We start from the raw sequence: 24,398 nt of genomic DNA, 5'->3' as shown, positions 1-24,398 counted from the left end.
ACTCCAGTCAGAATGGCAATTATCAGGAATAAAAGCAGCAGTAAATGTTGGTGAGGATGTGGGGAGAAAATCACACTCATACATTGCTGGTAGGACTGCAAACTGATGCAACCACTACAGAAAAGCAATATGGAGATTTCTCAGAAAATTTGGAATGGAACCACCCTTTAACCCAGTTATCCTACTCCTCAATTTATACCCAAAGGACTTAAAACCAGCATACTACAATGATGCAACCACAACAATGTTTACAGCAGCTCAATTCACAATAGCTGAACTATGGAACCAACCTCGGTATCCTTCAACAGATGAATGGATAAAGAAAATGTGGTATACATACACAATGAAAATATAAAGAAGACTGAAATGATGGCATTTGCTGGTAAAAGAAAGGAGCTGGAGAATATCATGCTAAGCAAAATACACCAATCCCAAAGAACCAAAGGCAGAATGTTTTCTTTGATATGCAGATGTTAATTCACATATCAATAATAATATCAATAAGAGGGGCTGTGGGGCGGTGGGGGTGGGGGGAATAGAGGTACTCTGAATTAGACAGAAGAGAGGGGACGGGGTGTAGGATTAGGAAGGATAGTAGAATGAATCCGATATTATTACCCTATGTGCATATATGAGTACACAACCATTGTGATTCTACATCATGTACATCATGTACAACCAGAAGTTATAATCCATTCATGTATGATGTGTCCAAGTGCATTCTACTGCCATGTAGAACTAATTTGAACAAATAAAAGAAACACTCCACTTAATTTTTAAAAAGTGTTCCAGCAAACCATACAAATAGCTAAATATCAGTTCCAATAAAACATGAGTAGCCACCACAGTCAAGAAATCTCAAAGCACCCCCAGCAGTTATGATGTACTATATGCATCAGAGTTATCCAAATTTTCAATTTTAAAATTGTATTTATCAAAATAATATATGTACACACTAGTTTGATTTTAAAAGAATATACTGAGCAATTCAAGTAACATAAAACCATTATTCCCATCCCCTTAAAGGCCTCCCAGTCCCACTTTGTATTACTCAACTGTTATCAGTTTTGCTGTATCCTTCTAGACTTACCTAAGCATTTTAATTCATATATAGAGACATAACAGGGAATCATTTTATTTTGCATTTTAGATTTTCTTGGGCATAAAACTTCTCATACCACATATTATTTTGTAACTCGTTCTATCACAACAGTTTTGCTCTACCTCACAATTTTTAACTGATACCCAATTTCCCCAGTAATATGGATGAACCATAACTTATTTAACCATTCTACTAGTATTAGGCATGGTTTCTAATTTGCAGCTACTATAAGCTGTAATAAGCATCCCTAAATATGCCAATCTATATATAGATATATATATCTTTCTATAAGAAAAATATGTGAAAATATAAATACTGCAAATGACATGCTTCAGATCTATCAACTTATACCCTAGTAGAGATGAATTTCCCACATCACACCATCAGTAAACATAGTAGGTCTAATTTTATTAATCTAAAGGGGAAAATGATTTTTTAATTTGCATTAGCTATTTATATGTCTTCATTTGACTATTTTTTAAATTTTTTTAGTTATTGATGAACCTTTATTTATTCATTTATTTGTTTCTATGTGGTGCTGAGGATCAAACCCAGTGCCTCACACATGCTAACCAAGCGCTCTACCACAACCCCAGCCCTTCTTTTGACTATTATTAGATTTCATACAAGTGAAGTAAAGGCATCTTTTGTTTTTTTATTACATGTAATACTTAAATATTGTTTTGTTTTGTTAATAAAGAAAACAATTCCAGGACTGACTATAAAGCTGCAATAATCAAGACAATGTGGCATTGTCAAAAAGATAGACATATATATAGATCAAAGAGGGAAAAGTCCCAAAATAGATCCTTATAAATACCACACCATTTAACTTTTTACACAGGTTCAAAAGCAATACAATAGAAAAATATCATTTTCAATAAATGGTGATCATTTTCAACATATGGCATAGAAACAATCCAACATCTACATACACACACAAACTCAACTAAAACTTAAGGGGCTGGGGTTGTGGCTCAGAGAAAGAGCGCTTGCCTAGCATGTGTGAGGCACTGGGTTCGATCCTCAGCACCACATAAAAATAAAATAAAGGTATTATGTCCACCTACAACTAAATATAAATAAAAAAACACTTAAACTTTAAATAAAAAAAATAACTTGAAAAGGATCACATACCTAAATATAACATTTTGATGCTCTTAGAAAAAAATCTTCATGGCCTGGAACAAGACTAAGAGTTCTAAGACATGCTACTAAAAGTACACTTAACAGAGGAGAAAAGTAAAAATTGTGAAAACTGTCTTTATCAAGATTAAAGACTTTTAGCTGAGAGTGAGAGCACACACATATAGTCCCAGCTACCCAGGATGGTAAGGTGAGAGTATCACCTGGTTCCAGAGTTTGAAACCAACCCAGGTAACAAAGTAATATCCATCTCAAAAAAAAAAAAAAAAAAAAGGAAAGACTTGATCTGCAGCAGCAGACACTGTCAAAAGAACATGCTACTGCTAGGAATAAACTATTTGCAAATCATCTATCAACAAAGAATTTGTATCCCGAATATATAAAGAACACTCTAAACTCAATAACAGGGAAAAAAAATCTAATGGGCAAAATTTAAACAGTGACTTTACTAAAAATGAAGGCAAATAAACACATGAGATGTTCTATACCATTAGCCACTAGGGAAATGCAAATCAGGAGGATTATGAGTTCAAAGCCAGTCTCAGCAATGGCTAGGTGCTTAGCAACTCAGTGAGATCCTGTCTCTAAATAAATAAAATACAAAATAGGGCTGGGGATGTGGCTCAGTGGTTGAGTGTAACTGAGTTCAATCCTAGTACACAAAAAAACCCACAATGAAATACCAATTCTGACCTACAAAAATGGTCAAAATTTAGAATATTGACAATGCTAACTGCTGGAGAGAATGCAATACACAACTCATGCATTCTGGTAGAAATGCAGTTACTCTGGAAAAGTCTGGCAGTTTCTTATTCAGTTAAACATATACTTACCATATGACCAGCAACCCCACCTAATTTATCCTAAAGAAACATAAGAACCCTGTAAACAAATGTTTAAAATAGCTCTATTCATAATTGTCAAAAGCTGGAAACAACCCAAATGTTTTTCACTGGATAAATGAAAACAACAACAATATACACACACACACACACACACACACACACACACATAATCACCCACACACACACATAATCACATACACACACACACACATAATCACACACACACACACACGATGCAATACTACTCAGTAATAAAAAAGGAACAAACTAATGGCACACAACAGTTTGGATTAATTAAAAAGCTTCCGCCGAATGAAAGTAACCAACTCAAAGAGTCACACACTATATAGGAATGACAACAGTGCACTTGTGTTTGCCAGAGGGAGGGTGCAGAAGATGTGACTGTAAAGGGATGCACGAGGGGCTTTGCAGGGTGAAGGAATTGCTCTTTATCCCCAGTGTGCTATTGGCTAGTTCAAACCCCAGCCCTGAAAAGAAAAAAAAAAATCACAGAAGTACACAAAAGAAAAAAAGTCGATTATATTTAGACATAGATGAATACTAAAAACAATACCATGGGTCTCTTATTTAAAGGTACCTTGAGGGGCTGGGGATGTGGCTCAAGCGGTATCGAGCTCGCCTGGCATGCATGCAGCCCGGGTTCGATCCTCAGCACCACATACAAACAAAGATGTTGTATCCGCCAAAAACTTAAAAATAGATATTAAAGAATTCTGTCTCTCTCACTCACTCTCTCTTAAAAAAAAAAATAAAATAAAATAAAGGTACATTGACCTACCTGATTTTCTCAAAATTACCAAGCTCCATTCACCTCGGCCCTTTTCTCCTCCCAGCCCCAGTCCTAATTCCTGTCTTTTTTCCCCCCAGTTGTGGATAGACACAGTACCTTTATTTTATTTATATTTATGTGGTGCTAAGGATCAAACCCAGTGCCTCACACATGCTAAGCAAGTGCTCTACCACTGAGCTACAGCCCAGCTCTTCTTTAGGACTGTAAATGTTACTTCCTCAAGAAAGCTGCACCTACAAACACATACACACACACACACACACACACACACACACACACACACCCTGCCGTGGGCTCAGATCCTCTTGTGCCATATTTACAAAACACCCTACAATTTCCATTAACTATATATCACAACCATATGTCATTTAAAAAGCCTGCTCATCCTCCTGAATTGAAAGCCAGATGAGGGTATGTCTGCCTAGTTCAGAAAACATGGCACACCTGCACATGACAGGCACTCAACTGATATTTGTTAAAGACTGAATATCTGTCACTCCCTAGAACCTACACAATGCAAGTTAATAAAATACCAGAAGGACAGACAAATCTTTTCAAATGCTTTAAAACACTAAAAAACAATAAAGCATATTATTTTAAAATTGGTATGTTGAACCATCACCACCATCCACCTCCCTAAATTTTTTCATCTTGCAAAACACTGTGAATATACTTAATGTCAAAGAATAGTACATTCAAGAATGGTTAAAAATGGTAAACTTTAGCTGGGGTTGTGGCTCAGTGGTAAAGCACTTGCTTAGCATGTGTGAGGCAATGGGTTCAATTCTCAACACCACATATAAATGAGAAAATAAAAAATAAAGGTCCAGTCTCAACTAAAAAAAATTTTTTAATGAAAACTTTAGGTTATACGTGTTTCTACCACAGTTGAAAATAAATTAATTTTTAAATGTAAAAAACTAATACATGGAAAAATTTTTTATTGAAAGGAAAAATCACAGATACTCCACTTACAATGGGGCTATGTCCCAATAAACTCACCATAAATTCAAAATATTAAGTTGAAAAATGCACTGAATACATTTGTGCTAGTGGATTTTCCACTGCTGTAACAAGTACCTAAAATAGTCACTTTATAACAAGAAAAGGTTTGTTTGGCCTCACAGTTTTGGAGGTTTCAGTCTATGACCAGATTGGCTCCATGGCTTTGAGCCCATGGTGGCACAGTAACTCATGTCAGAGAGCAAGTAGTGCAGCAAACTGTTCAATTCATGGCCAGGATTAAAGAGAAAAAAGAAGAGAAGGGGCTAGGGTCACTCTTTCCTTTGAAAGCATATTCGCAATGACAAGAACACATCACATGACAACCCCCCACTCTTCAAGTGTCCACCACCTCCCAATAGTCCCAAGCTGAGGACTAAGTTTTTCACACATGGGCCTTTGGGGCACATTTAAGATCCAAACTCTAGGAATACCTAACCTACAGACCATCCTAGCTTACCAACAAGGTATACACAGAGTGTCATTTGTTTCCAGATCCTCAAGTGGTGTCGGGGAGCTTTGCTCCTGCCACTGACACTTCAAGAGACCAAGTTGCACTTTGCTAGCCTGGGAAACAACCCAAAATTCCAAGTACAGTTCTACTGAACACGTATCATTTTCACTGCACTATAAAGTCAAAATTTACAAATTGAAACATCTGTATATAAAACCTTCACAAATAGCTTTGTGTACTTTTAAAACTGAACTCCCATATTGCATCTGAGAGCATCCCGGCTGAGCTGTACCAGAGCAACCTCGGGATCCATAACTAAATTAGAATAGTTCACTGAAGATACTTTATAAGATTTAATTATATAGGGCCCTTTACTAAAATGTGTAATATCCATTTGGGAAGCACAGTGTAGATTTGGGAATTAATTTATGATTGATTCACAGGAAGACTTGGAAACAACTAAACACTCAGATGTTTACAAAACAAGACATCTTCGAATACTATTCATAAGCAGTTTTACCTGAACTTAACCCTTTCCCATGCACACAGACAAGTTCCTGCCCTCAGAAAGCATGCAAACTTTCCACTGGATACACCACACCTATTCCCAGCATCTGGGGGATACTATGCAGTGCATTATTGAATAAATAAATGACTGGAGATGTCCACAGTGGATTGTCATCTGATTCATTCACCTGAGTTAGAGGCTCTCTTGTTCTAACCCCAGGCTCGAATTCACATGCACAAATCAGACACAAGTCTGCCTTGGTCATCCTCAGACAGCCTTTAATCTCCCTAAAGATGCCTAATGAAATTCTCCCTTTTTGGCTACTCCAACCTGGTGGCTGCCACTTTGGCCACTTCCACTAGCAAGAACACACAGCCAAGGGATCTACCCCAGATTAGGCAAATGACTGCTATGGCCAGAAACCCAGAACTGGCAAGACAACGCCCAGACACACTAGCATGCTGTAGCTAATTGCATAACCAACGAGTTAGACATCAAGTGCAGAACTTAGATGCTGGTGCTTGAAATTGAGCAAAAACACAATTTTGAGACTGGCATTTTTCTGTGGTCTTTGTAAACGTAAGTCAAATTTAGTACAAAAAAGGCTGGCATAGGGGCTGGGGTTATGGCTCAGTGGTAAAGCACTCATCTAGCACAGGCGAGGTCCTGGGTTTGATCCTCAGCACCACATAAAAATTAATTAATTAATTAAACATATTGTGTCCAACTACAACTAAAAAATAAATATTTTTTGAAAAAAGGCTGGCATAGTGAGGTTCATGCTTCAAAACTTCCTTCTGCTAAAAATGTCCAGCAATCACAATAAAATCTACATAAGAAAAGCATGAGAAAAAAGAAACCAGAAATAGGTAGTAAACATTTCATGAACTCAAAACAGAAGAAAAATGCCTATCAAGGAACAAGGCAAACTATACTGGTTTTTTCAGAAGCAGGAAGTGCCAGATGCAAAAATCAGACCATTAAGAATGTTCTACAGAAGCTGGAAGACAGCCAGAGTCACCACTAAAACCAGGCTGAGGCGGAGCTTCCCTAATCCTAAAGAGAAGGCCACTAAATACCATCTGAGCTGCTACAGCTTCAGGGTGGAAATCTGAACCTGCTTCTGTGACTGACCTGCCACGTGCCCACATCATGGTTATAAGGCCTGGATGGACTAGGCATCCGAAAGGCCTGTGAGGCAACCCCAAAACTGCTGGTCAGAGAGAAATGGTGGGGTTTTGTTTTGTTTTGGTTGGGGATGGTAGGGGTGAGAGAAAAACCAGGAAAGACAGAGGAAGGGGAAAGACAGGAAGCAAGGGGTAAGGGAAGGATGAAGGAGAGGGAGGAAAAGGGAGAGGAATGAACATTTCAAACTTTCATCTAAGAAGAGACTACAGACCAAAATTCCAAAACACATTAAGAAATCTAATGCTAAGAAAGCCACCAAAAATGTCATTGGTGAAAAAATAGTTCACGCCAGATAAAACACTACAGATGAAATTATCAATCTGACAAGGAATTCACAATAAATTAGGTTTTCTTCAAGAACAAAAGTGTATATTGAGATTTTTCTAGGTCTATGGATATATGGTTAAAACATTGATAGAATTTCTGAAATCTAACCAGTGCTTCTATGATCATTTCCTACTGATGCTACAACAAATTATCACACAGTTGGTGACTTGAAATAACACAAACTTATTATTTTATATTTCTAGACAGAGGTCAGAGAAGAGTCTTATGGCACTAACATCAAGATGTCAGCAGGCTGGTTCCTTCTGGAGGCTGTAAGGGGAGAATCCATCTTCCCCTCCCTTTTAGCTGCCTCCTCACATCCCTCCAACTTCTTGCTCTGTCTTCACCCTTCCTACTCTACCCTAATCTACCTCCTTCTAATAAGGACCCTGTGATTACATCGGGCTGTCAGAAAAGTCAAAATAATTTCTCCATATAAAGATCCCTAACTCGACCACTCCGGCAAAGTCGCTTCGGGGTAATAGGTAATATTCACAGGCCTCAGAGATGAGGAATTAGACATTTCCAGGAGGCCCTTATTCAGCTGCCATACCTTCCATCCTTGAAGAAATTTTATTAGGATCAAATAGAAAAGATTCACTAGTAAAATAGGCTAAAAAAGACCTCATTAAGGAAGGAACAAGACTAGATTACAAATTATTTTGAATAAGGATTTATTCATAGATTGGAATTTGAAAAGTCAAAGAAAAAGTAGTGGTGAAGACAAATTCCTTTAATTTTTGCTTCTGCAAGAGGACTTAGCTACATGAAACCTAGAAGAATCAAAGGTTAAGTTTGGGTCATGTTAAGTTTGAGGTAGTTTTAATGCATCCAAGTAGAGATGTTGGTGGGGTGGGGACAGAATTAGGAGTGTATATCATGCTAAGTGAAATAATCCAGTCCCAGAAACCCAAAAAACCCAAACCAGATGTTCTCTCTGATATAACAATGCTAACACGTAAGAGGGGGGAAGGGGAGAATAGAAGTTTATTGGATTAGACAAAGGGGAATGAAGGGAAGGGAGGAAGGATGGGATTAGGAAAGACAATAGAACTAATTGGATATGAATTTCCTATGTTCATATGTGAACAACCAGAAAAATTCCACATCATGCACAAATGCAAGAAGGGGACCCTAATTAGAATAAGTTATACTCCATGTATGCATAATATGTCAAAATACACTTTACTGTCATGCATACTTAAAAAGAACTTATTATAAAAATATTTTTAAAAAGAAAGAAAATTAGGAGTCTACAGCTGATCAAAACCATGAAAAATGGGAAGAATAAAATGTTTCCAGAACAAGGGAAAGAGAGAGCATGCCAGCCTCCCAATGATGCCAGAATCATTTCTACACAGACAACACAGAGAATCACAGAAGCAGAAAGGTAACCAGGAGATTAAGATGTCACTAAAGTCAAGACAAGAGAATGTTGGCAGAAGGGTAACTGACAGTGTCAGATACTGTTGAGAAGTCACATAGGAGAAGACTGAAAAAACCCATTGGATTTAGCATGAGACAGTTACTGGTAATCTTAATAAAACTCCTTTAGTAGAGTGGTGGCTCAGGACCTCTGTGCATGCTATTCTGCCTGTCTAGCTGAGGACGGACCAACCCCCACCCATTGGTCTCAGGTCACATTTTATCCCTCAGAGAGGATTTCCTTGACCACTTTATTAATAAGGAGGCCCCCATGATTCTCCATCAACAACTTGTTTCCCTCATAACACCACAATCCATAACTTTCACATCTTTTCTTATTCTATATCTGTCTCTACCACTGGATGCTAAGTGCCATAAGAGCAGAAATCATACCTCCAGTGCCTAACCTAATACCCAGCCACTCATAAAATCCAGTTTCAAACACCCTTTTAAAGAGAATGGGCATTTTTCCTTCTACTTAATAGGGAAAACAATGTGCTACAACAGAAGGAATACAACTCTAGCTACATGAAGTAGCTCCACCATTTACTACATAAAAGATTATTGGCACTCTTTTTTATATCTGGAAGCTCCAATTTTCTCAATTTAAAACAGTGATAATACTAGCCACCTGATATAATTATGTGTTTCTACTATGCCACAGATACTCAATAAGGGATAAATATGGTACTATTTAGAATGATCATGACTTCTTCCATTAAGAGGTCTTAAAGAGGCTGTAATATATACAAGTTGATTTATGGCCTTGTAAACACTGAAACAATGGAATAAAGTTAAACTGTATTTTCAAATAGTCATTAAATATATGCTTTTTCAGTAAGATAGTATTTCCAATCATTCTTTAGATTTTTACAGAAAAATATATGTATAATTGGGTACTTTTCCATACTACCAGATACTAAAACCACTAAAATACATAAGTTCCCTTTAAAACTTTCATTTAAATTCACCAGAATTTTTTAAATAAACAAAACCAAAAAGATGTATTCATAAAGTTTCAGTTTTAGTCTTAAAATTTTAGTATATGTACTAATATTGGAACCATACAGGGGTGGGGTGCAACTCAATGGTACAGTGCTTGTCTAGCGTGCACAAGGCCCTGGATTTGATCCCCAGCAGCACAGAAAAATTAGGTTGGAATAATACAGAGACCAGCATGGCCCCTGTGCAAGGACGACACGCAAATCTGTAAAGCTTTCCAAACTTTGAAATGATAAACGTTTGAGGAAATACATATTTTTAACCTAATTCAAACTGTAAGCAATGTATAGATCTATGGAGATATTACATGGTACCCGATTAATATGTACAGTTTTTTTAAGTCAAATTTTTTCTGAACTGAATTTTAGTAAGAAAAAGGATAAAGTTCTTATTATTAACAAAAAACGTGAAAGGCCTTGGGACACATCTTTTCATTTTATAAAGCAAATTTTTCACAAGTCACTCTCGGCATATTAAAAAGTTGGGTATGAGGGTCTATGTAGGTCATTGGTGGAGTGCTTGCCTAGCACACAAGAGGCCCTGATTCAACTCCCAGCACCAAAACAAGAAGTTGGAATGTTTTTATTAAAGCTAAAGTACGTGAACATATATACGAATAAAATAACTCATACATGAAGATACTGATATAAATCCCTTTTTCCTGTCCAAATGTAATTTTTGCTTGACTGCTAAATAAAGTCATGGTCCTTTCCTGACTGGAATGACTGGTTTACCTTTCACTCCAGGGGGCTTAAACTATCAGTCTTTTAAGAAGCTTTGCTGGGTTTTGACGATTTAACCTGCTGGGCTCACAGCTCCCAAGGGAGGTTCTTGGTTGCAAGTTTTACTTCTGATGTTGCTGACCACTAATACTGACTCCACAGATAATGGATTTCAATAACAACCACCCACAGGTTAACACTTTGAGCATTATCCATAATATTGCTTTAATTAAGTTAATACATGAAGGTCAGTTTGGTAGAAAGTTTTATTAAATTTGGCAGAGCCTACAGTAATAAAAAAAATTGTTCATCTGTATAGCAACTCTATAAATTTGTCTACAGATATAATCTAGTTTGCTCATGAATTTATGCTGCATTTCAATTTATTTTCTAAAAGGAATTCAATTTATTAGTTCCATTTCCCCAAAATATGTACGTTTCTAGCATTTCTAACTGATAGTTTCATGACAGATGGCTCTAACCATGCTGGGCACAGAATGGGTCTACCTGGCACAAAGAGACCACCCACTACAGCAAAGGAGATTTCCACCCCCCACTCCCGATTTTGGAGCATTTTGATGGTGGAAACATTAAAGCTTTGATTTTTCCATAGCTTCATGTGTTAAACATTAATTTCTCTCTGAAATACTAGAATTATTTTCAACTTGAAAAATAAAGGTACATATATTTTATTTCTGAATCCAAATCCTTTATGCAGTAAGAAATAAGCAAAGAGTATTTACAATGAATGCAAAAAAGCACAAAGCAAACAAATTTTTAAATGAGTCCAAAATTAGAGGTTGATTCTAAAGTGAAAAAAGGTAACAAAACTTTAAAACACAAACCACAACTGACACAATTTTCTACTTTTATACGTATAAGGCAATTTAAGATTGCTTTATTGAAAAGCAAAGAATGATGGCTGAATTCAGCTCACATACACATTGAACTCAATAATAATTGTATTTTTTAAATACACAACCTGACAAGCACTATGGTAGATAATAATGAATCAGCATGGGAGCCATTTAATATACTTCTTGATTAACTCATTGCCTGTCCAGTTTGCACGCAGACATGCTTACATGTCATAATCGTCATAATTCCCATCATCCCCACCGCTAACACTCCAGCGCCTTGATTAGTGCACAACTCCCAGACGAGCCATTGCTAATGCTAAATAATTCTCTTCAGCCTCCTGCTACTATTCTGCAGGATCTCCAATTAAATATAATGTCCCTGATGAGCCATATTAATGTGAACAAATTCCTACCAGGAATCTTATCCTATTCCATTTTACCCAAAATGCAGAGAAAGTAATTTAGCCAAGCTAAAGATAATCAAAACATTTAAAATTGATAGGGCACAGTGTTTCTGCAAAATAAGTTTTTCCAAAAACAATGCTTGCAAAAAAGAAAAGAAAATGTCTAAACATCTTAAATGCTTTCCTCTCCTGATTACACTTAGTGCTTCTCTGAGAAGTCCAGTGTTTCAAATTTGCATAGATACGCTGTATTCTTAATCCAAAAAGGTTATTGAAGGCCAAGTCTTATGAGAACAGCGAGCAATAGTTAAGTTTTAAAGCAAGAACACCATTTTATAACCATTTGATTACCTAATTATCAGAACTCTAAGATCCAAAACCACATCAATGAAACCAATTCCTTCCTTCCTGTTAAATGCTATACTATAGTCACCATGCAGAGGTTTTCCATGGGACTTCATGTTACTGATAAGAAAATGTAATATTGAAGGATGACTATTTATAAACATTTTGCAATAATTAAGAGCCTATAAATTGTGTATTGCAAACTAAACATCTGGAAATATTTCTGACCTAATTAAGACTAACTAGGAAGTATGGATCATGATGGCCATCTTAACATCTCCTTTAACAAGTACAAGCAATTTAAGAATATCCCTAAATACACCACACACACACACACACACACACACACACACACACACATACACACAAAAGGTCACTAGATATTTTCAGTTAACAACCCCCAAAAGTTTTACAAGCTTGACCCTAATCATTTACTCATAACTGAGGATCAGTGATGGCATCAGCTACAAATAATGTCCACTAACAAATTTGTGAAATTTTAAAAGGTTGAAAAATGTCCTGAAACCAAAGAAAAAATAAATAAATGTTTGAGGTTTTTACATTTAAATTGATTTAATCTCTGTGTGCATCTATAATAAATGCAAAGATATGCTAATAAAGACAGATAGATAGATATGTATATATAAAGATATATATATCAAAAGATATAAAATAAAGATATCCCAACAATCTCATAAAATTTTGATAAGTTTTCCCCTAAGGTCTCTTATACCTTAGCCTACATTAATGTATTCCATTTCCATTTACCTGATCATTACCCTCCAGTTTGTTCAGCTGGAACCAACATACACTAATTACTTAGACATCACGAAGTCCTATTTGTTCTCAGTCCCTCCCTAGACAGCAGGGAAATATTATCAAGGGTAGGCATGAAAAGTGATGATTGCCCTCACCTTACTGTCAATCATCCCAGAGTGCTCACAGGAAACCCCACTCAATCTCATTATGGAATCCTAAGGCTGAGACTCCAGAACACACCAGGAATCACACTTTAAACAGCAGGCTGCCCGCATAAGAAGTGAGTCACAGTGAATACTTCTCTGATTTTAGGTTCTTGTTTCAACATGGTAAATATCAGATATTTCACATTTAAATTCAACATGATTATACACAGACAAAGCAACCAAATATTGATAAGTTCAATTTAGGAGTACAGACAGAAAACATGGTCAAAGGTTAAAGTACAGAATCATTTTTCTCATTTGAAATGAAGACTCTCGACACTTTTCACTTAACCTAATGAAATGTCATTTTAAATTTAAAAAAAATTGAAACCCTAATTCTAACAGTTTGTATATGTAAGATTTTGCTACTTTTTAATGGAGAAATGTTCTGGTCTTTTTACTTAAAATATGAATGTTATCAAGGTGCACTTTGAAGAGTACAAGTTTAATAAATCTAAATTCTCAAATTCTTTGCTCTCACTACTCATCAAATTAATGTTGTAGTACCTACGGGCACAAGAAACTTCTAGTCATTAAACAGCTCTCATTCCTTATGTTTCTTTTCTTCTCTGGAACTACCCAAAATCATAGGCAAGCAGCCCTAGGATGCCACTCTTCTGCCTTCTGATACAGCCCTTTAGCAATCAAGAAATCTTTGAACATTTGAAAAGAACATTTGAAATACTGCTGGATTTTTAAGTTAAAATAATAACACCAGTGCTGCCTTCTCCAGACAAATCACAGTGTCTGAACTATTTTTCTTGGTTGTACTCTAATTGCTGCTAGGCTTTACATTAACACAAATAAACAGACTTCAACAACTCCACCCCCCACACACACAAAAAAAGATATTGTGTCCACCTATAACTAAAAATATAAATATTTTTTAAATGTATAGATTAATTCAGTAATAACTAGCATTTAAAATACATGGTCTTCCTATATAAAAGTAGAAGTCTTCAGGTGTGTTCTAAAAATTGTGTCTTAAATATGCATTGTTTCCATACTAGTATCAGGGATTGAACCTAGAGGCACTTAAGTGAGCCATATCCCAAGCCCTTTATTTATTTATTTTCATTTTTTGAGGCAGGGTTTCACTAAGTTGCTGTGGGCCTTGCTGAGTTGTTGAGGCTAGCTTTGAACTCACAATCCTCCTGCATCTGCCTTTCAAATCATTGGGATTACAGGCATATGACACTATGGCCAGCCAGTTTTATTTTTTAAAGTTCTATTTCTTATCTCATTTAGATATTTTTTTAGTTTTAAATTATATACATTTTTTTCATATATGAGTTAAAGATAGAGATTTCTTTCTTCCTTCTTTTGGGGATTAAATCCAGGGCTTCATGCATGCTAAGCCAGTGCTCTGCCACTGAGCCACATCCCCAGCCCTTCCTTTACTTAATTTTGAGACAGATTCTTGCTAAATTTTCCATATTGATGGCTGGCTACAAACTTGTGATCCTCTTGCCTCAGCCACCTGAATGAATAGCTGTGATTCAGCTATTCATGCACCACCACATCATGCACCACCACGTCCAGCTTCGTCCAGCTTCTTTATAATTCTTTAACCAGTTCCCATAAGATTTTTCTGTTTCTAGTGAGTCATTCAGTTAACTGTACAAGTTGGAACTCAGTAATACCTTCTTATTTTGCCCTGCTGTCCACCATTTTATAGCTCTTGACTAAGTGCTATTACGTCTAAGAATACTGTTAAATAGTAGTAGAGAACTCATGAGTGAGATTGATGATCTCACAGAAGATGCCAGAAAGATCTTGGCCCTTCCACCATGGGAAAATACAGCTAGATAGCTTCATCTGTGATCCAGGAAGGGGCCCTCACTGGAAACCAAATCTGCTGTTGCCTGATCTTGACTTCCCAGCCTCCAGAACTGTAAGAAATAAATTTCTACTGGGTATAGGTCACCCAGTCTGTGATGTTCTGTTATAACAACCTGAACAGACAAATGACCAAGAAAAAAAAAAAAAGAAGAAGACTCACATGTCTAAAACCAGGAATGAAAAGGGAGACAATACTACAACTTTATAGAAATAAAAATAATAAGGAAATACTATAAACAACTTTATACCAATAAACTAGATAAATTAGATGGAAATGATTAATTCCTAGAAAGAACCAAACTACAATTACTCTCTAAAGAAAATATGCATAAATCTATAACAAAAGAATTAGTATTTAAGAAAAAACTACATCTTGGAAATATACATCCAAGATGGCTTCACTGGTAAACATTTAAAGAGGAATTAATACCAATTCTTCACAAACTCTTAGCAAAAAAATACATGAGAAAACTTTCCAACTCATGAGGCCAGGATCATTCTGATACCAAAGATATCATAAAAAAATGGAGGGTCAGGGGAGAAGGAGGAGGAGAAGCAGCAGCAGCAGCAGCAGCAGGAGCAATGGACACCCTCAAAGTCTAAAATATATTTATTCTCCAAACAAATATATTTACCATCCAAACAAAAGAAAAAAAGGGGGGAAAAAAAAAAGCTGCCAACCCCTCATCTACTGAATGACCCAGAAATTCCTTCCTAGGTGTTTTAATTTTGTTTTTGTTTGCAGGGCTGGGACTCAAACCCAGGGCCTCATAGATGCTAGGCAAGTGCTCTACCATTGAGTTACAAATCCCAGCCCCCTCTCCTAGGTATTTAACCAAGAAAAATAAAAGTCTATTTTCACAAAAAGATTTGTACATTTATAGAAATTCTGTTCATAGAAACTAAAAATACGGAATGCCAAATGTTTTCTCTGATTTAAGGATACTGATTCATAATGAGGTTGGGGAGGGGGGCATGGGAGGATTACATGAACTCCAGATAGGGCGGAGGGAAGGGGAGGAGAAGGAATGGGGCATGGGAGTAGGAAAGACGGTGGAATGAGATGGATATCACTACCCAAAGTACATGTATAAAGACACAAATGTTGTGACTTTACTTTGTATACAACTAGATATGAAAAATTGTGCTCTATGTATGTAATATGAATTTTAATGCATTCTGCTGACATGTATAACAAATTAAAATTTAAAAAATAAATTTAAAAAAAGACACTAAAAATTCAGTTGGGATGGGATAACTCTGGAAGCTCATTCTAAAATCACATGGAAGAACAAAGAGCCAAGAATCCTAAAGACAATTTTGAAGAATCCACTGAAGGGAGGGTCTGACAGAAGAACTACATAATCATTTTCAAGATGACTTTTCCATTAAACACCAATTTCTGCAACTGGCTTTACCTGTTTGTATGATGTATTACTTGAGTAGTAGCTTAACAATTTTCCCTGGTTAACTGAAAATTAGTTGCTTTAACAAAAAATTAATAACTTTCACAATCAAGTTTTGTAGTATTTCCCTACTACAATAAATAATTACATTTCAATTTATGAAGTCAACATATAAAGTATGTAACTTTTTAACTCCAAGTTACATTTAAATTCTCACTTCTTAATGACAAACATCCTAATGATAACATTTGAACAGCATGGCTTGTTCATATTACTGATCTTGTAAAGCTGATTAGATATGATGGAAACCTCCATGATCAAGTGTTGAAGAAGGAAAAATATTATTAAAGAAATTCACCTTTTCTGCCTTCTTGCCAATGAAGCAGAAACCAAATGCCTTTCTCTGATGTGTTCATACTGTTGAGTTTTGACTGAGAATGCAGTACTTCTACTATGGAACCTGGGAAATCATATTCTAAATCATATATTATAATTCTTGATGTATCTACTATTAGTTTCAGCGTCAAATTTCTTTAAAATAGAAAATTCTCACATTTGCTTTGGGAAAGGCATGCATAAGAAAGATAAAAAACTTACAGTAACTCTTTTGAAACTAGCTTTTACAGAATCTGAAAAATAATTTGTCTAAATCAGAATATAAAACTAGAAATGTAAGAATAGGAGAGTTGGCAATGCTATTTGGGACAACACTTTGCAGAAGATGCTACAGATTACAGATTATTCTACAGCACCAACACTGGAATGTAAGTGTGAAAGAAAAAAAAAATGTCAATGATTTTTAACTATCCATACAACAGTCACTTCCAAGAGAACATAGCATAGAGAATTAACTACATTTTAATATGGAAAAGTAATAAACAAAAGGTCCCTGTTAGTCTTGAAATAAAACAGTGCCTACAATTCAAACATTTTTTTCTCTCAGTTTATCCATAGATGAAAATATCCCATAAGCTAACATACTGACAATAAACATAAGAGGAGAAATATGAATTTTAAATCTATTACTAGCTTGATGTTGACTTTAACAAAATTTTTCCCTATAGGAATTTGCTGTTAATAAATGCCTTAATTTACCAATCAAGAAACAGATTAATAAAAGTAACAGTTTTCTCATTACTTGATGAATATCTGAGGAACGTAAATTACCATTAAAGCCATCATAGTTTAAATGATTTTTTGCAAAGAAGCCACAATCAAATGTTAAAAAAAAAAAAGAATATCAAACAATACATATGCAAAATGTTCCATTACTTTTCATTAAAAGATAGATATTTTAAATGCAGGTGCCAAATAAATTATATACTTAGCATTTATTTTCGGGAAATTAGTTTGTAGTTATTTCCATTTTATTTCTTAAAAAGGAGGAGAATTACAATGACAAAAATCAACAACATAATTCTGGATAAAACAAAAATTTAAAGATCACAAAACTTGAAAACTGTATTAAATTACTATATTATAAAAGCTAACATTAACAAAAGGTCTGGTTATCAAAAGCACACTTTTGAAAAATAGTAACTTACATTAAAGTACAACTACTTATATTTCATTCCATAAAGTTCCAATAATTTACATTCTTTTCCCATGGGATTTTTTTTCTATTCATTCATAGTTCATTACAGCTAAAAAATGCCTGCTGTGTTAAAAATGCCAGATAAAATTATATATCATTCATTGCTTTATGCTATACCTTCTTTTGTTCATGTCCAATTAGCATCAGCCTATCTCTCATTTATCAACTTTCAGCTGAACACATCAGCCATTTAGGAAAGGTTAAACAACCACAGCATTCCCTTAGTGACACTGGAGTTATGCTGGGGAAACGTGCTTTCATAAGGGAGCATTGTGTAAACAGTTCATTAATCTTCCATTTAACTTTCTCATGCTTTGCTTAAATCTACTTGCTGACCAGCAATAGCTTTGCAATTTTTTAGTCTATTCTTGGTTTTTAAGCTTTAAAAACAAAGAATTAGGACACATAGAGATGATATTATGACACTTCCATTTTACTTAATATAACAGTGAAAAATTAAGTTTTAAAAATTAATATGCATTTTTGAGGCCAAGAAAAAATAAAATAGCTTTCATTTTTGTTGTATGTAACTCAAAATTAAGTTCAGATTTAAACTAAAATATACTTACAGAACTAGCATCAACATCACTGTGGATGGCAACCGTCTTAATGCCCATCTTCTTACAAGTTTTAATAACCTATTTAAAATACATGAATGTTATCTATTTATAGTAATTCATATTTAAAGGGATTTAATAATAATAAATTTCATTGAGTAAAATGGAAAAGAGAATTCAAATTCTACTCACCCTACATGCAATTTCTCCTCTATTAGCAATAAGTATTTTATCAAAAGTCTGAAAAAGAAGGAAAAAAAGGTAAAATTGTTTGAGACCAGAAAACATCAAGTTTTTTCCATAATCAACAATGGACATTATTCTAGGAAACATTGACTTTCTAGGATAATATGTACACTTAAAACCAAGAAATAACTAAAATCATCTGACCTTAATTACTTTGTTATAGCATGACTTGACTAGGTTACTTTATTTTTAAGTGGAAATAAATTTTCTTAACAAAAGCAAATCTTCAAATGATACTTTAAAAAACTAAAAAACTTTTAACTCAAAAATGCTTAAAATTTTTATTTTAAATTTTGTTTTATAAAGTCTGGGAAGTCCTAAGCATCCTGAGTTGTTTTGTGCTTATATCCAAAGATGTCCAGACCAAGTAGGTCATACCATTTGAATTCAGTGTTAAGTCTGAATAATCATCACATTTTGAAGCAGCTAAAATCAAATGATAAGAAAAATGCTTCTGGTGTGTATCTGGAGACCTAAGTCTCAAGCCCAGCTTTGCTACTGATGACCTTGGCTTAAGCAATTTCTTAACTTCCATATACATAAACTGATAGTACACTAATGAATAAGTATTTCATAAGGCTTTCTTCCAACACTAAAATTGTGCTGACTAATCTCTTTTTTAGAAAACACACAATTGGCAAGGAATATAGCTCAATGGTAGAGCACTTGCCTACCATGAGCAAGGCCTGGATTCAATCCCCAATCCTTAACATAGAGAAAAAAACAGAAGGAAGGACGGAAGAAGGGAAGAAAACACACAATTAGGAGTAATATGATTGCAATGCACATATGTACACAATTATTCATGGGTCAGTGAAATGTTTTAAGTTTAGTAGAGAGAACCATAAAAATGTTTTATATTTCTAAAAGAAGAGTTAACTACATGATCTTCTAAAATATTACTCTTCTATAACTTAAAGCACCATGTTAACCCACAGGGAAAGTCCAGAATCTCAGAATGGGAAAGGCTTTCAAACTCTTCTTCTGACCTTCACCTCACACATGGTTCATTTCACCAACCTGAGACTAGCTGCTATTGTAAACTAGCAAGCTCTCGATGTGACAGAACCCGGAACCATAGAGACCCTTAAAATAACCTGCTTTCACCTCAGGCCTGAGACTTCTGTAAAACTTCCTATCCAAGTGGTCGCAGTAAATATCTGTTAAACAGGAGGCACAGTTCTAGAAAACAATGCTTACACTTCCTCGAACCGCATTTAAAACTGTGAAATTTTATGAAGCATTAAACAACTACATCTGATAAGAGCACCGCAGACAGCATTCCTGTAAATTACACGTTAAGCAACCATTAAAGCAAATATGTATGACCAATTACAAGGATTAAGGAAGAATCCCATTCTGCTTTCTGTACAGAAGGCAGAACTAGTGGTTAGGAGTCAGTCGGAGCCAAACTATCCAGTCTGAAAAACCCCAGAACTCCCACGTGTTTTTCTTGAATGTTCTTCCGTGGGCAAGTTATCTACTTCTTGTCCCTCATTTGATATACCAATGGGGATAAGAATATCTGCCATAAGAGGTCATGAGAATTATACGAATTAACACCCTGAAAGTACCCAGGACAGTGCCTAGCACATAATATATACTCAACAAGCATTAGCTACAACTATTGTTATTCTACTGCACTGAACCGCATGCCAGACTGTTAGGAATCTAGGAGTATGCCCTTGACTAATCAGGAAAAATTGTATCAAAGCAAATATTTGGCTGGGCATGGTGGTACACATGGTGGTACAGTTGTTGTAATCCCAGCAACTCAGGAGGCTGAAACAGAAAGATCACAGTTCAAGGCCAGCCTGTGCAACTTAGCAAGTAACTTAGCAAGACCATGTCTCAAAATAAAAAATAAAAAGAACTGGATAAGTAGCAAAGTGCCACTGAGTTCAATTCCCAGTAACAAAAATATGTGTTTGCACCTGACATATCATCTCTACTCAAGGCTATTAATATATTACCAATTAGTGTACAAACTCAAACACATATTAATCTTCTCTACATAAAAATTTTCCTTTAAATAAGTCAAGAAACATATGGTTCAGAATTTTAAAAGCACTCCAGTGTCCTGCTCTTACTAGTCTCTTGTCTATTCTTTCAGATAGACCACGCATATCCAAGGACATACATGCCTTAATTTAAAGTTAAATCAACTTTAAAACTCCCCCTCCGCGTCAGTTACAAGTAAATATCAACTATGCTTGATGATGTCAGTGGACAATATGACACAATCACAACAAATCATGTTAAGTGCTACATTAAAGCTGTGTACAGAGAAGGGAGAGCATGGGCGGGATGTGTGAAGAAAGTGACACTGAAGGAAGAGGACGACAACAAATAACTACAAGGCACTTTTCTACAGCTCAAAACACAACATGTATTGGGAACTGTCCAGATAAACCTGGGGGACAAAAAGGCAAATGATGGACAAAAATTCCACTTAAAAGCCAGGACTTCATTCTACATGTGAAGTTACATGAAGACACCCCAAAGACACTCTGAGGAAAAAGAAAATGAAAACCACAAATATAAACCAGAAGTCTAAGTCCCTAAAGACAGAGGGGCTTCTGGGTATAGGAAGAGATGCAGGGGAACCCACCCTCTTCTCTGTACAAATGATGCCGTCTGTGGTGTAAAGTCTCCTGAGATTTCTTGAGAGCTTTTTCATGCAGTGTCTCTGTACCCACCCCCACTTCTTTTTCTTCCTTCCCTGTGCTTAGATCCTCATTGCTGGGGTCTAAATGTACAGCTGGCACTTCATCCAGAAACCTGGAGAAGGACTGAGCTGGCCTGCTCCATTGGGTACTTGGGGAAGGAGTGACAGCAGAACTCCAGACCGCGAGTCACTTGCTGGATACTTCTGAGAAAGGTCACAGCGCAATGGGCAAGTCCACCAGCTCTGGGAAAGAGAGGCTTGAGAATGAACCAGTTTTCGCTTCCTATCAAGGGGTTTGGAGCCTCAGAATTCAAATGTGCAAAACTGAATTGTTAAGGGTAATATTAAGCAGCAACATTTAGGCCATGTGCTTTCTATAAAGCAGCCACTGTGGCAAACCCTTCTGTGAATTATTTCACTTATCAGATAATGGTTATTTATTCTCTTTATATTGTATTTTAAAAAGTTATTCATTAATCTAAAAGATAAAAAAAAAGGTCTATGAAGTCAGTTTTGATAATATCCCCATTTTACAAATGGGAAAACTATAGGCAGACAGGGAGTGGCTGGAGGAGGTGGTCCACTGTGTGCACAAACATATGTACACATGAACTCCAAAGCAAATTGTCTGTGGTAAAGTTTTTAAATCAAACTATAGATTTCATAACAGCGAAATTTCACTCATAGCTAATCTATGAAAACCTGTACTGTCCACATGAACTAGAGATCTTTAAATGTTGCCAAACTGAGATGTTCCAGAAAAGTACAAAAAGATTCACTAGATTTAGAAGATTTCATTCAAAAACAAAATCTAAAGTGGTTTTTTTTAGTTTGGGGGGGGCAGCGTTAATTGGGATTGAATCTAGGGATTCTTTAACACTGAGCTACATCTCCAGCCCTTTTTATTTTTTGAGACAGGGTCTTGCTAAGTTGCCAAGTCTGGCCTCAAACTTGCCATCCTCCTGCCTCAGCCTGGGATCAAGTTGCTGGGATCACAGGCATGCATACCCAGTTCATTAATTCTTTTTATATTGGTTATCTGTTGAGATAAAATTAATTTTAATATATTTATTTAACACCTAAAATGTTATCTGTTTATTTTCATAATAGAGCAAATAGAAAATTTGAATTTATATTTTTCCTGCCACTGTATCTCAAATTCTATTTCTTTTTTGTCAGTTTTGTGGCGTTGGGGATTGAACCCGGGACCTTGTGCATACAACCCAAGGCAAACACTCTACCACTGAGCTACACACCACATCCCACCCCACCCCTGTTATATTTCTATTGAATGGCAAAAATGTAGACTCCTCTTCTTTCAAATCTTCAGATTCAAAAGAATCTGCAAAGTAGTTCTGTGCAATTCAGTAATATGGTACTCTTGATTAATCATTCACAGCAGTTACACTTCAATGACATTTATCTTGAAAAATCTCTTCTTGACCAAAATTTTCTGCCTCTTTGAAGACTACATCACGACTAAAACATGTTTTATTTCCCATCACCACTTCTAATCTCTCTCCTATTACAAGGCTCAAACATTACCATATACCAAGATTTTAGTTGGAATTACCCTGTCCCAAAATTTTCAATATGCCTAATTGCCCTCAATCCACATGAGTCATAAATATTAATAATTGAAACAAAAACTTCAATAATTTGAACAAAATCTTGCAAGTGCCCAGTCTTTAACAAAGAATAATATCTACTTATTCTCCTAAAAACAAAGGAAATATATTACCAATGTATTCAAGTTTTGGTATAGATACAAAGACAAAATTAAAGGACTCAGGCTGTGGCCCACAATGAACAGAAGAACACAGACTGAGAATCTGTAAAACTTACGATGATAAAGAAATAAATAATTGTACAGTATTAATAAAGTTTAATCTGCCCCACTGAACATAGAAAAACTCAGCTGTTAACATACTTACTTTTTCATTAGGATCATATCCCACTGAACTGAGACAACGGGACACTAGTAAGCACCGTTCTGAATAGTGTGGAGCATGCTATTGAAAAAAGAAAGAAAGAAAATGAAATAAATTAGATGCTTAAATGGGTTTTGAAATATTTCTTTCAGAGTACTTCTCTCAGTTTGCTTCTAGCTACAATGTTTTATCAGCCACTATATGTAATTATTAGCAGTACACCATAATTATAGAAGGGAAATTGTAACTACAGAATCATCCCCTTTACACAAATAAAACCAAAGGCATCAAAAGTTAGGCATGGTGCTGTACATGTGTAAGCCCAGTGACTCAGGAGGTTGAGGCAGGAGGATAACAGGTTTGAGGTCAGTCTCAGCAACTTAGTGAGGCCCTAAACAACTCAGTGAGACTCTGTCTCAAAATAAAAAACAGGGGCTGGGGATATAGCTCAGTTGGTAGAATGCTTGCCTTGCATACACAAGGCCCTGGATTCAATCCCCAGCACCACAAAAAAATAAAATATAATAAATAAAAAACAAAAAGGGCTGGAGATGTGGCTTAGTGGTAAAACACCTCTGTGGTCAATCCCTAGTATTTAAAAAAAAAAAAAAAAAAAAAAAAAAACTCCAAAGAAGTATATAAGCCAATGAACTAAGCAAATCTGAAGAAAGATCTTTCCAAACATGGACTCACAGAGCAAGGTGAGAAATGTCACATACCATAAAGAACTTTACAAAATACCAGTCTTGGCTTCAAGGAGCTTCATGTTCATCAGTGACCAGAAAGTAATAAAATGTTTTTAATATGCCAATGTCTTCAGCATGACTTCTTATTGTTTTTTCTTACACAAAAGTGATTTTATTGATAAAAATATAAAAGTAATACTAATTTACTTCTAATTTATTGTTTGCGGAGAAAGCATATCTTAACGCTTTCAGCCTTAAAAAATGACTAATAAAAATTGTAATCAAGGAGTGGGGGCAGTGGCACATGCCTGTTATCCCAGGGGCTTGGGAGGCTAAGGCAGGAAGATCACTAATTCAAAGCC

At 35.6% G+C, this 24,398-nt stretch overlaps 1 protein-coding gene and 1 non-coding gene across 6 annotated transcripts in view; one reads left to right on the top strand and one right to left on the bottom strand.

The window, feature by feature from the left end:
- Pcca (propionyl-CoA carboxylase subunit alpha) overlaps positions 1–24,398 on the bottom strand; it is a 345,878-nt gene that overhangs the window by 306,950 nt on the left and 14,530 nt on the right. For all 5 annotated transcript variants that reach the window (XM_078016291.1, XM_078016287.1, XM_078016290.1 and 2 more), the window contains exons 2-4: positions 23,354–23,431; positions 18,698–18,745; positions 18,518–18,586 (exon numbers count right to left, since the gene is read on the bottom strand). In XM_078016291.1, the coding sequence (XP_077872417.1) occupies positions 18,518–18,586; positions 18,698–18,745; positions 23,354–23,431 (195 nt within the window). The remainder of the gene's footprint in view (positions 1–18,517; positions 18,587–18,697; positions 18,746–23,353; positions 23,432–24,398) is intronic.
- Positions 9,936–10,037, top strand: LOC120888743 (U6 spliceosomal RNA). Its single transcript, XR_005732434.1, has one exon. It is a non-coding gene; the product is annotated as a U6 spliceosomal RNA (small nuclear RNA).

The sequence above is a fragment of the Ictidomys tridecemlineatus genome, chromosome 6 (assembly GCF_052094955.1).
Source record: "Ictidomys tridecemlineatus isolate mIctTri1 chromosome 6, mIctTri1.hap1, whole genome shotgun sequence".
Lineage (NCBI taxonomy): Eukaryota > Metazoa > Chordata > Mammalia > Rodentia > Sciuridae > Ictidomys > Ictidomys tridecemlineatus.
The sequence above is the reverse complement of the archived record's forward strand: the minus strand, read 5'-3'. Positions and strand labels throughout refer to the sequence as shown.